The sequence below is a fragment of the Nerophis ophidion genome, linkage group LG06, assembly GCF_033978795.1.
Source record: "Nerophis ophidion isolate RoL-2023_Sa linkage group LG06, RoL_Noph_v1.0, whole genome shotgun sequence".
NCBI classification, from domain to species: domain Eukaryota; kingdom Metazoa; phylum Chordata; class Actinopteri; order Syngnathiformes; family Syngnathidae; genus Nerophis; species Nerophis ophidion.
The window spans coordinates 40,551,092-40,565,622 of record NC_084616.1 but is presented as its reverse complement, the minus strand read 5'-3'; the positions used below and the strand labels follow the sequence as shown (position 1 = coordinate 40,565,622).

Here is a 14,531-nt window from a genome sequence, read left to right as displayed (position 1 = left end):
TTGCAGTCGTACTCAATATATATATATATATATATATATATATATATATATATATATATATATACATATATATATATATATATATATATATATATATATATATATATATATAAAAAAGCAACGCCTGGAATGGTTTGTTGGGGCACTTAAATCCACCAAATGATACGTGCGGAAAAAATTTGTTACAGGCCGTTGTTGGCCGTACCATAACCAAGACGATATACGAAAACAGTGGCAAACGTTTGGAAAAAAGTAAAAAAAAAAAAAAAAGCGTGCAAAAACTGAAGGTACCACATTATTTAAAAAATGTATAATCAAACTTGAATTTGCATGTTTTGTACTAAAACTAATTTATGAGAAACAAATAGTTTTTTTAGTACAAAACTCCCTTTCAACCGTTCATCAAGAACTTGACCATTCACACTTTTACGAGCTGGAAAAACAACATGCCTTTTTTTGGGGGGGCGTGGGGGACGCTGCCAGAGTTCATGGGCCGCATGTGCATCTAAAAACGTCAAGTGGTTTGTTGGTTCTTCTCTATCACACCTTGATTTCCTTCATGCAGGCTGCGATCAGGAGCGTCACGCTCACTGCAAAGGGGGGCGGGCGACGCCAATCGGCCAGGCTGATTGGGGGTTGTAATTGGCCCTGTTGCTCTGTCTCCAGAGGATACACACGAGTGTGCTGTTACATACAGTGTGGGGGTGAAACTAGAGCTTTGGGACTATGGTTTGGTGGAGCAGATGAGCTTGAAAAAAAAAAAGTAGGGCTAGGCCTTCTCTGTTTTATCTTATTTTATCTTATTTATAAATGGCACTAACCCAATACAAGCACCCTGGTCAGCCTTTGTTGTCTGGTCGTGACATTCTACCCAGTGCACGGTGCTGCTTAAAGGTGAAATTGAGAAGGAGACAAAAAGGTGACAGAGAAGTGTTAAAGAAGGATCTCACCGTGTTTTATTCCTTTATTTTATTTTTATTTTTTATTGTTTTAGTTTTTTTTTTTTAAATTAATCAATTCAACAATATAATACACAATAATACCACAAATGTGAGTATTATTGTCCAGGGTGTACAACGCCTTCCGCCCGGATGCAGCTGAGATAGGCTCCAGCCACCCCCCACCACCCCAAAAGGGATAAGCGGTAGAAATGGATGGATGAATGGAGTTCAGTTCCAATTCCAAAACCAAACCCGGTCCAGCAACACTCAGAATAGCAATTGAGAAGATACACAAACATGACACAAAACAATCCAAAAGTAGTCAAACAAAAATGAATATGTATCAACAACAGTATCAATATTAATAAGAATTCCAACATAGCACTCAGAATAACACAACATAAAACTCAGAATAGCAACCAACAGAGAAATTGAGAGGACACACAAACATGACACAAAACAATGCAAAAGTAGTCAAACAAAATGAGTATATATCAAAAAACTGTATCAATATTAACAAGCATTCCAACACAGAAATTGAGAGGACACACGAACATGACACAAAACAATCCAAATGTAGTCAAACAAAAAATAATATATATCAACAACAGTATAAATATTAATAAGAATTCCAACATAGCATTCAGTACAACACAACATAACACTCCTAATAGCAACCAACAGACGAATTGAGAGGTCACACAAACATGACACAAAACAATCCAAAAGTAGTCAAACAAAAATGAATATGTATCAACAACAGTATCAATATTAATAAGAATTCCAACATAGCACTCAGAATAACACAACATAACACTTAGAATAGCAACCAACAGAGGAATTGAGAGGACACACAAACATGACACAAAACAATCCAAAAGTAGTCAAACAAAAATGAATATACATCAACAACAGTATCAATATTAATAAGAATTCAAACATAGCATTCAGTACAACACAACCTAACACTCCGAATAGCAACCACCAGACGAATTGAGAGGACAAACAAACATGACACAAAACAATCCAAATGTAGTCAAACAAAAATGAATAATATCAACAACAGTATCGATATTAATAAAAATTCCAATATAGCACTCAGAATAACACAACATAACACTCAGAATAGCAACCAACAGAGGAATTGAGAGATCTCAAACATAAAGTGTAAAGTAAACGTGTGTTTACTTTACACCGGTGAATATAGTTTGTGTCCCTAAAAAGTTAGGATATGTGTAAAATAAAAAGCGCCATGAAAGAAGGGCAAAATACGGGCGTTTCTGTGGGAAAACGGGAGGTTGACACTTGGAGACGTGTTTTCTATGCTTTAAAACGCTGTTAAAGTTAAAGTTCCATCCGTCCATCCGTTTCCTGACGCTTGCCCCTGTTGGGGTCGCGGGGGGTGCAAGTTAAAGTACCAATGATTGTCACACACACACTAGGTGTGGTGAAATGTGTCCTCTGCATTCAACCAATCCCCTTGTTCACCCTCTGGGAGGTGAGGGAAGCAGTGAGAAGCAGCATTGGCTGCGCCCGGGTATCATTTTTGGGTGATTTAACCCCCAATTCCAACCCTTGTTGCTGAGTGCTAAGCAGGCAGGTAATGGGTCCCATTTTTATAGTCTTTGGTAGGACTCGGCCAGGGTTTGAACTCCAGACCTACCGATCTACTCCAACCACAAGGCCACTGTGCAGGTCATGTCTTGAAAACCCCCTTTCCATACATGCAATAAAAATAAGTCATTTTTAAGCCAGGTTTCATTGTTTACTCCTTCCTTCCTCACTTGTTGCTCCGCAAGAAGCCCTCCTTTTTTTTTTTTTTCTGTCATCGTCTGGGAAAGCGGGTAACATGAATCCCTCTCTCCTCCTCTCAGGGGGGCTGCAGGGGTTACAGGGGGATCAATATATGCCAGGGAAATTCTTTTGACGAGTCAAAGAAGCCAGAGTTAGCCTTCTTCTTTTTCCTCCACTTGACCCTATTTGTCTTACCCCCTTTTGTCCGGCTCAATGTGAGCGGGCCCTAACCCCCGCCGATGCACCTTAAAGCTGACTGACATCACGTATTACAGTGTCAGGCCTCACAAGCAGACGTAATACGCATCATTAACGTCCCGCTCTCTCTGACAGGTGGTGGACGACATGGGCAACATCAAGTTTGCTCTGGACACAGGCCCGGACGCCCCTAGCAACAGCTGGCTCAAGTATGTCCGCTCCGCCCCCTCGTTTGAGGAGCAAAACCTCGCCGCCTGCCACCTCACCGGAGACCAGGTGAGCGCGGCGCTATGATTCACGGTCCACATATGAGACACATTGTTGGTTCAATTTTCTGCTTCTCATCCATTAAGAGTGATTAGCAGGTTCCATTAGAATGTGTATGTGTGTGTGTGTGTGTGTGTGTGTGTGTGTGTGTGTGTGTGTGTGTGTGTGTGTGTGTGTGTGTGTGTGTGTGTGTGTGTGTGTGTGTGTGTGTGTGTGTGTGTGTGTGTGTGTGTGTGTGTGTGCGTGTGTGCGTGCGCGCGCGTGCGTGTTCTGGCAAAGCTGACCTAATGAGGACATCGCTCTGTCTACACGGTCAACTTTGGGGGACTTCTGACGGTATGGGGACCAAATAACAGGTCCCCTAAAGGGAAACCTTTCGGCGACCTTTTTTTTAATTTTTTTTAAATGGTCCTCAGTAGTCACCTACAAATTTGTGTGAATTATACAAAATTATTTAAATTTGGTCCCCATGAACCATATTAACTCTTTTTTTCACCAGGGTCCCCATTTTACCTAATTTTGTTATGCCTCCACAACCTGTAGAAAGGGTGGTCCCCACAACTGATGATCAAAAACTTGGTCCCCATTCCAAATGATAACCTGTGTGTGCGTGCGTGCGTGTGTTTGTTCTGTCAATGCTGACCTAATGGGGACATTGCTCTGTTTACACAGTCACCTTTGGGGGACTTCTAACGGTATGGGGACAAAAAAACAGGTCTCCTAAAGGGAAACCTTTACGGGACCTTTTTTTCTATTTTTTAAATGGTCCTCAGTAGTCACCTACAAATTTGTGTGAATTATGCAAAACTATTTAAATGTGGTCCCCACGAACCATATTAACTCTTTTTTTCACCAGGGTCCCCATTTTACCTAATTTTGTTATGCCTCCACAACCTGTAGAAAGGGTGGTCCCCACAAGTGATGATCAAAAACTTGGTCCCCATTCCAAATGATAACCAGTGTGTGTGTGTGCATGCTCGCGTGCGTGCGAGCGCGCGTGTGTTTGTTCTGTCAATGCTGACCTAATGGGGACATTGCTCTGTTTACACAGTCACCTTTGGGGGACTTCTGATGGTATGGGGACCAAAAAACAGGTCTCCTAAAGGGAAACCTTTACGGCCGTGGGCTGATTGGTACCGGGCCGCAGAAGAATTTTTTATTAATTTTTATTTTTAAAAAAAGTATTTATTTATTTTTTATTTTTATTTTTATTAAATCAACATAAAAAAACACAATATACACTTACAATTAGTGCACCAACCACAAAAACCTCCCTTTTTCATGACAGAAACGTCCCTTTTTCATGACGAAGAAAAAAAATAAATAAATAAAATAAAAAGGACACCCCACCCGGGCCGCGGGACAAATTATTAAGCGTTGACCGGTCCGCGGATACAAAAAGGTTGGGGACCACTGCTTTACGGGACCTTTTTTTCTTTTTTTTAAATGGTCCTCAGTAGTCACCTACAAATTTGTGTGAATTATGCAAAATTATTTAAATTTGGTCCCCATGAACCATATTAACTCTTTTTTTTCACCAGGGTCCCCATTTTACCACATTTTGTTATGCCTCCACAACCTGTAGAAAGGGTGGTCCCCACAAGTGATGATCAAAAACTTGGTCCCCATTCCAAATAATAACCTGTGTGTGTGTGTGTGTGTGTGTGTGTGTGTGTGTGTGTGTGTGTGTGTGTGTGTGTGTGTGTGTGTGTGTGTGTGCGTGTGTGTTTCCATTGTGGCTGCAAAATATGTTGGCTGGTAATGACCAAAGAATGGCTCTATTGTGTGGCTGGGCCAGTTGCCAGACTATTAGGAAATAACCCATGTAACAAGGCTGAGAGAATAGACCAACACTCCTAGGACCCATAAAACCATTATCCCAAGTAGTGGGACGATCCATTTATTTTGCATCTTTCATCACTCGGATGAAGATTTGAATGAATGAAACCGAATGCGTGAGGTTTGCATGTTCGTGTGTTGTAGGTTTTTCTCCAGGTTCTCCTATAGACCAGAAACATGCATGCTAGGTTAAGTGCTCATAGTATTCATAGTAGTGACCATCAATGGTTGTTTTGTCCTGTTAAGTCTAGAGGCAGACCTAGACAAATTAAGGCCCGGGGGCCGCATGTGGTCCGTTTAGGTTTTAAATCTGGCCCCACCGGACAGTAGCTGCCATTATGATGTGCAGTGATGTTTTTAAATTTCCGGACCTCTTGAACTATACAAAGCATTTCAATAGTTGGAATCTGTGCTTTTGCATGATATATTTGTTATTACGGTAATATATGTCACAGCAGCTCAGACGAGGCACCAAGCAGTTTGGGTGTGGTTTGTTTCCACTAAGTCTTTTCTGAGAAGCCAGCCTGAAGTGCGGGTGTCAGGTACAGACGCAGAAGGAGATTTTTACAACAAAGTTCTAAAGCTTAGTGATATCAGATACACTACATTGCCAAAAGTATTTGACCACCTGCCTTTACTCACATATGAACTTGAAGAGCCATTCCATGGAATTGTCCAAAATATTTTGGTATCCTGGAACATTCAAAGTTAATTTCACTGGAATTAAGGGGCCAAGCCCAACTCCTGAAAAACAAGCCCACGCCATAATTCCTCTTCCACCAAATTCCACACTTGGCACAATGCAGTCCGAAATGTAGCGTTCTCCTGGCAACCTCCAAACCCAGACTGGTCCATCAGGTTGCCAGATGGAAACGCTTGACTCAACAGTCCAGAGAAGGCGTCTCCACTGCCCTACAGTCCAGTGGCGACGTGCTTTACACCCCTGCACCCCACGCTTTGCATTGGACTTGGTGATGTATGGCTTAGATGCAGCTGCTCGGCCATGCAAACCCATTCCATGAAGCTCTCTGTGTACTGCACGTGGGCTAATTGGAAGGTCACTTGAAGTTTGGAGCTCTGTAGCAACTGACTGTGGAGAAAGTCTTTGCCTTATGCGCTTGAGCATCTGTTTACGTGGCCTACCACTTGGTGGCTGACTTGCTGTTGTTCCCGAACTCTTCACTTTTCTTATAATAAAGTTGACTTTGGAATATTTAGGTGCATGGGAATTTCACAACTGGATTTGTTGCACAGGTGGCATCCTATGACAGTTCCACGCTGGAAATCACTAACAGCTGCCCATTCTTTCACAAATGTTCGTAGAAACTGTTTCCACGCCTAAGTGCTTGATTTTATACACCAGGCCAAGTGATTAGGACACTTGATTCTCATCATTTGGATGGATGGCCAAATACTTTTGGCAATATAGTGTGCGTATATCAGATTGTAGGTGTGTGGTTTTTTTTTTACCCTTCGCGTTCATATTTTTATGATTTTGTTGCGTTTTGCTTGATTGTAAAATATGTTGATCGAAAGAGGGTGTGATGTTCATATGTTATCAATATTCAATGTTTTATCGTTCATAGTTAATGTTGTAAATGCCACATTCTTTATTTTTATATTCATTCTGGGTGTCTCATTCAGTAAGAAAATAAAACATTTTTTCCGTTTTTTAAGGCTGTCCGTCATAATGTTTTTAGCATTCAATCAGACATAATTGTGCGGTTTTGTATTGGTTTTCCCAGACACATTTTTTTTCTATACAGTTGGCCCCCGAGTCAAAATAATTGCCCAGGCCTGGTCTACAGTGTACCCAAAGTCAGCAGAGATAGGCTCAAGCTCAGGCCAGACCCTAAACAGGATAAGCAGTAGAGGAATCTTTAACTTTTTCAAGCACTTTCACACTGAGTTCTTACTGATTCTTTGAATCAGTGTTTTGTTTTTTTTTGTGTGTAAAAACTCGAGCTGTTAAATGATTTTTCTAAATCAGATTAATCACACTTTTGTATTTGGGTAAATCCTAATCAACCACAGTAAGTTACATAAAAAAGATCACAATATTTTGACACAAACATTTTCAAATTGTTTGGTTTGGTTTGATTTTGAGTTTATTTCGAACACATCACAATTTCCAGTTTCTCTTATCAACATTCTTTGAAAAGGAGCAGAAAAAAGCAAAAAATTTTTTAATCCTATCCCTTTTCCATTACATAGCAATTGCTTACACTATTGTTTACTTAAATGCACGTAATTTTTCGCTGAAAAACGGGTGGCAGTTCACTTGAAGTCCTGTCTGGGTTTATTTTGAAGTGAAATTCTGCACCGAGCATGCCAGTCGATGTCTCCTCACTCATTTTTGCATTAATAATAGTAATATTTGTAATTACTTGTTTTTATACGGCCCTTTATAGTTCTACAAGAGGGGTTGTGAAACTCATTACGGAAGCCCTCAGAAGGCTTGTTTGTATCAGGATTTCACGATGTTGTGATCGTGCCAGGGCTTCACGGTGGCAGAGGGGTTAGTGCGTCTGCCTCACAATACGAAGTTCCTGCAGTCCTGGATTCAAATCCAGACTCGGGATCTTTCTGTGTGGAGTTTGCATGTTCCCCCCGTGAATCCGTGGGTTCCCTCCGGGTACTCCGGCTTCCTCTCACTTCCAAAGACATGCACCTGGGGATAGGTTGATTGGCAACACTAAATTGGCCCTAGTGTGTGAATGTGAGTGTGAATGTTGTCTGTCTATCTGTGTTGGCCCTGTGATGAGGAGGCGACTTGTCCAGGGTGTACCCCGCCTTCCGCCCGATTGTAGCTGAGATAGGCGCCAGTGCCCCCCACGACCCCAAAAGGGAATAAGCGGTAGAAAAAGGATGGATGATCGTGCCACTCCACGCAAATTCAACCAATTTCCACAAATTAATTTCACCCAATCTCTGCAATTTTTAGAAAAAGTATAAAAAATGCTGCCGATTAATTGAGGCATTTTAGGCCGCAATATTTACGAAAAAGCTTGCAAAATCCTGGAGGGACTGATTTTTTTTTTTTTTTTTTGTACAAAAATTGCCCTTAATATTGATTATTCTTATTGTGTTCCAACAACTTGATGGAAAACTTGCTTTGGAAATTTCAAGTAAAAGTGACAAGCAGATATTTTAGTTCAGCTATAGTAGAGGTTAATTTGAAAAGAAAAAAAACGGTTGAAATTTCTTGTTGTATCAAATAATATTGAGTTAAGAACTGCATTTGCATGCATACATTTTTGTTCTGTCAGAATTTAAATACATTTATCCAAAAATATGAAATGTCCTTTTGACAGACATTATTTCCGGCTTTCGCAATTTGCATTAAAGGATGTTGTGGGTCAGATGTGGCCCAGATGTGGCCCCGGAGTCTACAGTTTGACACCTTTGTGCTACAATCTCAAAGTTTCTAGTGCATGGGTTGACTCGGGGGCGGAATTGGGTTAAGAAAATGTGGTCGGGGGCCGGACTTCAAACAGTGCATCATATATATATATATATATATATATATATATATATATATATATATATATATATATATAGATATATATATATATATATATATATATAGATATATATATATATATATATATATCCATCCATTTTCTACCACTTATTCCCTTTGGGGTCGCGGGGGGCGCTGGTGCCTATCCCAGCTACAATCGGGCCGAAGGCGCCGTACACCCCGGACAAGTCGCCACCTCAAATATATATATATATATATATATATATATATATATATATATATATATATATATATATATATATATATATATATATATATATATATATGATGTCACGTTACAAATGTAAAATTCATATTTAGACAATGTGGTTTGCCTGAACAGCTTGGAGACACTGAGAGTAACAAGCAGTAGAAAATGGATTAGAAGAGACAGATTTTTAATTTTTTAATAAAAATATATGTATATATGTATACATATCTATGTACAGTGTATATATACATATATATATATATATATATACATACATACATAAAGCGTGTTTTGGACACTGGTGGGCCGTATAGTTTGGGGACCCATGTTCTAGAGCAGTGGTTCTGAACCTTTTTTCAGTGATGTACCACCTGTGAACATTTTTTTCTTTCAAGTACCCCCTAATCAGAGCAAAGCATTTTTGGTTGAAAAAAAGAGATAAAGAAGTAAAATACAGCACTGTGTCATCAGTTTCTGATTTATTAAATTGTATAACAGTGCAAAATGTTGCTCATTTGTAGTGGTCTTTCTCTAACTATTTGGAAAAAAAGATATAAAATTAACTAAAAACTTGTTGAAAAATTAACAAGGGATTCAATTATAAAGATTTCTACACATAGAAGTAATCATCAACTTAAAGTGTCCTCTTTGGGGATTGTAATAGAGATCCATCTGGATTCATGAACTTAATTCTAAACATTTCTGCACAAAAAATGTAATCTTTAACATCAATATTTATGGAACATGTCCACAAAAAAATCTAGCTGTCAACACTGAATATTGCATTGTTGCATTTCTTTTCACAGTTTATGAACTTACATTCATATTTTGTTGAAGTATAATTCAATAAATATATTTATAAAGGATTTTTGAATTGTTGCTATTTTTAGAATATATTTTAAAAATCTCACGTATACCCCTTGGCATACTTTCAAGTACCCCCAGAGGTACGCGTATCCCAATTTGAGAACCACTGTTCTAGAGGTCCGGAGAGACAAGTAAGAGGTAATTAAAAACGTGATTAATAATAATAGAAAAAACATTTTACAAAAACACCAAAGTTTAAAAGGAAAACCTACAGAGATTTTAGTAGAATGTTGTTATTTTTTAAAGACAAATATTTCTAAATTTTGTTTAAAGGGTCAACACTGGCACCACTGACAGTAAAACAACCCATTTGCATCTGTGTTTAAAATAAGTTGCACGATTAATCTACAGCTATACATAATTAATGCCTTATTTGTTTGTAATTAGTCACATATTAACTTGATATTTTTGTTGCCTTATTAAAAACATTGTTAAAAAACAGACATGTTTTTGAAATGGCGGCGCTATCCTTCCTGTTTAAACCATAAGAGATGTAGCAGAGTAAGTGTTTTACAGCCGGAGTAGAATGTTAGAAATAGGATTTTAAATCCAATCAGTAGGACAGGCAGTTAAAATAAAAAGATAAATGGTTTCTGTTTTAACAGACCCTTAATCGAACTCAAGCTTGTTTCCCCACTTGGTGTGGTTTGTTTTGTCAGGTGTAAATACAGTAATAGAACTCGGGTCTGGACCAAAATAACAGAGGTGGTCTTGGAACGGTTCAAATCAAAAGTGTTTCAGTTGTAGTGAGAAAGCAATTTGACCTCGATCTGTTTCTATTGACTCAAACGGCCTAATGGGAATGTAAGTAGAGGTAGGTAAGGATTAAAGCCGGTGACTGACCGCTTACTGTACGGAACATGTTAGTACAGTATGTCCCATAAGAGCGCCTTTTATCTGCAAACAGGAGACCAACTCCCCTTCTTTTTCAGCTCATTAAAGGTTGTTTCTGTTATTATTCTTATTATTCTTATACATTTTCGAATGCGCCACCTTGGGTTAGTGATGTCATGTCCCACATGCTTTCTTCAAAGATGCTTGCTCGCATTTCAGACAAATTAAGCATATGTTTTCATCCCGATGCTGAAAATCTGCTTCAGCAATCACTTAAAGGGCCCCAATTATGCAATACCAATTTTTCTTACCTGTTAGCACCTGCTTTTGTATTTTTGGATTCCGAAAAAAATGGGAAATCGAACCATGAAAGCGTGTTGGAGATATTTATTGAAAATGTTGCTTTTTTCCGTTTGGAATTTGAGGCTTTAGTGACATGTTTTTCTAAAGTTACCTCGGCAGATATTTAAAGTTATAATGATTGTGAAATTTGTTCTCTGCATTTGACCCATCCCCTTGTTCACCCCCTGGGGAGGGGAGCAGTTGGCAGCTGCGGTGCCACGCCCGGGGATAATTTTTTGGTGATTTAACCCCCAATTCCAACCCTTGATGTTGAGTGCCAAGGAGGGACGTAATTGGTCCCATTTTTATAGTCTTTGGTATGACTCGGCCGGGGTTTGAACTCACAACCTACCGATCTCAGGGGGGACACTCTTACCACTACGCCACTGAGTAGATCGTTGAGGAGATATCTCCATAAATGGTAAAGGTTTACCCAAAGAGCTTTGTAGCGAGTCCACCATTTTTATCTAGTTGTAGTCAACAAGCTCCTTATTTTTACTCCATCCCCTTGTTGTGGGGCATTGTGGCTCGTACATGCACATGCATCCTCGCTGTGGCCATATTTAATAAAAAGTAGTGTAAAGTCCTAATTGATATTTAGACTTAGACTTAGACAAACTTTATTGATCCACAAGGGAAATTGTTCCACATGATAGCTCGGTTACAAAGGATGGAAAGGATAAGGATGGAAAGGATAATGCACAAAAAGAGGGGAAAACAAAAGGTATAAACTAGACAAAAAATGTACCATAGTAGCAATATAAGATATACAATATTTACATAGTACATATATCAATCAATCAATCAATGTTTATTTATATAACCCTAAATCACAAGTGTCTCAAAGGCCTGCACAAGCCACAACGACATCTGCAGTACAGACCCAACATAAGGGCAAGGAAAAACTCACCCCAGTGGGACCTCAATGTGAATGACTGTGAGAAACCTTGGAGAGGACTGCATATATGGCCGATCCCCCTCCCCTCCCCCCCTTCTAGGGGAGACCGAGAGCAATGGATGTCGAGTGGGTCTAACATTATATTGTGAAAGTCCAGTCCATAGTGGATCTAACATACTGTAATAGTGAGAGTCCAGTCCATAGTGGGGCCAGCAGGAGACCATCCCAAGCGGAGACGGGTCAGCAGCGCAGAGATGTCCCCAATCGATGCACAGGGGAGCGGTCCACCCCGGGTCCCGACTCTGGACAGCCAGCACTTCATCCATGGCCACCGGACCTATGCCCCCCCCCCACAAGGGAGAGGGAGGCAGAGGAGAAAATAAAAATATGGCAGATCAACTGGTCTAAAAAGGGGGTCTATTAAAAGGCTAGAGTATACAAATTAGTTTTAAAATGGGACTTAAATGCTTCTACTGAGGTAGCATCTCTAACTGTTACCAAGAGGGCATTCCATAGTACTGGAGCCCAAATAGAAAACGCTCTATAGCCCGCAGACTTTTTTGTGCTCTTGGAATCACTAATAAGCAAAAATAATATAATATAATAATGTAATAACATACAGTTTATAAATTATATACTGATATATTGTATTATTATATTATATTATACAGTAGACTTGATATGAACGAGCTGAAAACTACAACATGGCTGACGTGGAGAAGACAGGGTCAAAGTGGAGGCACGTAAATTGTAAATAAATAAATCACATAAAAAATTATGAAGAAACTGTTAGAGAGCAGCTTAAAGATGGTCTGCAAGACAAAATCAATTGAACATTTTGACCAAAGCACCAGCATTACATGTCATGTAGCCCACAAGGAAGTGGACATTTGAATTCCTCAGTAAAAAAGAAAATGACAATTCCTTATGCTATCATTTTTATAATCACCCTTAAGGTAGCCAAAATGAAGGAAGGAAGTCACGTATAAAAGCGTTACCTTCCACCACAATCTACTTCTTTACCATTCCTACAAAAATAAAGTTTCTTCAGTAGGACTGTAGCCACACTCACAGGCTGACGTGTCATCGACAATAAAACAACTAAAGAAAAGTAAATTGTGTATTCCTATGTGTGACGTAATGTTGTAACTATTGGATTTCCTGAATTCTTCATCCAATTTCTGAACTAACCCTCAAACAAGCCTGTTGATGCTCTTAAGTTCAGCTGAAAATGTAGTCTCTCACAAGCTTTGGTCCAACAATGGCATTTGTCATAATTTGTCATCGGTTTTGCGAATGGAAAGTTTTGCTCCTTCCAATTTCCCCAGATATCGTATATCCGCATTGTAAGTGCCCCCGTGCACACCTAAGAACCATTTTTCTAAAAAAAAATATCAATTATGTTAATTCACAGTGTTTGTGTGAATGCCTGATTGTTTGTGGGACATTATGGTAGCTTGATCGTAGTAAGAGGGCACTGTGAATTTACCGCAATATGATTGGTTGAAATATTCAGAATGATTGACAGGCCAGAAGCGTGTTTTTGCATTCTCAGGTTATTGAACCAATCGCAACTGGACTGTTGGGATTGATTTAGAAGACTTAAGAAAGCGTTATCAGTTCATTTTTACAGACTTCAATGGGACAACTCCTCTCTGAGAGCATGGTGCCGGATCCAAAGTATTTATCCTAGTCTACATGCTTTAGTTAATGTCAAGTGTTGCAATATTTTTACAGATAATGGTTAGTTTACAACCGGGAACGCTTTCGATTCTGTCTCAAACATCATCAATGTTTCCAGCTGTGTTTCCTGTCCTTACCCAACTTTACTATCGTCGGGGCTTTCGTACAGAACAGTAGAAAAATGGTTTACCCCAATGCGTTGAAAACCCAAAGAAAGAACCAGATATTAAGAAAGTTTCTCAGGCTACGTTACCACTATGATACCTATTTTGGATTTTGTTATAAATCCGATCTTTAGAAACATTTTAAAATATCTCTAATGTGAATGGAATAGGTAATCACGCGTGATGCCTTGTGTTTACGGAAATAAACATGGCTCCAATTCTTGTAGGTCTCAATCCTGGTGCATTTGTGGCAATTCTAAGGATTTTCTTCAACCGGAGTCAACATTTTCTTAGCCGGATTATTCAGCATAGGAGAGTAAGATGAAAAAGGTCAACAATTTTGTGGGACATTTGCTTCGAGATGTGTTCCAAGGACTGTGTGAGCAAGCATTAGAAGCCTGTTGTCCACTATTTCTTTTTGGGGCAGTCAATTTTGTCCATGAATTATGATGCCTATCGCTTTTTGATGGTATGCGACAGGATTGTTGAGAATGCAGAGGCCTGGGTTGGATTTTTAAAATTCAGAATTGCAGTGTTCACATTGACATGAAAAAATCTGATACTTGTCACATGTGAGCAAAACAATCGGAATTGATCGGCAGTGTGAACATAGTTTTAGTCTCTAAGTCTGGCCTATTCAACTGGTGGTCCAGTTATTCCGGGAATGACACTATAACGGCCCCAAAATTCTGCTAAAAACTTGTTAGACCAACATTTTTCGAGCAAATTTTTTTAAATGTTCCTGTTGTAGAGGAACTTGGACCACTCTAAACACTTTGGCAGATCCTTGCATTGACATTATAACCAAATGTGTGATTTAACTGAGGCCTTCCTCAAGGCACCACTTTAAGTCCTCTCCTTTTTTTGGCAGTTCCAATTTATTTGTAATGTGATATTTTTTTCCAAGGTATTACCGTGGATTGTTTATTTCAGATGCAGTCAGTCGTCTTTTGTTAAACTTTTTTAGTTA

General features: G+C 39.2%; 1 protein-coding gene across 8 annotated transcripts in view; it reads left to right on the top strand.

Annotated features, from left to right (window-relative positions):
- prdm16 (PR domain containing 16) overlaps window positions 1-14,531 on the top strand; it is a 583,842-nt gene that overhangs the window by 519,537 nt on the left and 49,774 nt on the right. For all 8 annotated transcript variants that reach the window (XM_061903779.1, XM_061903780.1, XM_061903778.1 and 5 more), the window contains exon 4: window positions 3,069-3,209. In XM_061903779.1, the coding sequence (XP_061759763.1) occupies window positions 3,069-3,209 (141 nt within the window). The remainder of the gene's footprint in view (window positions 1-3,068; window positions 3,210-14,531) is intronic.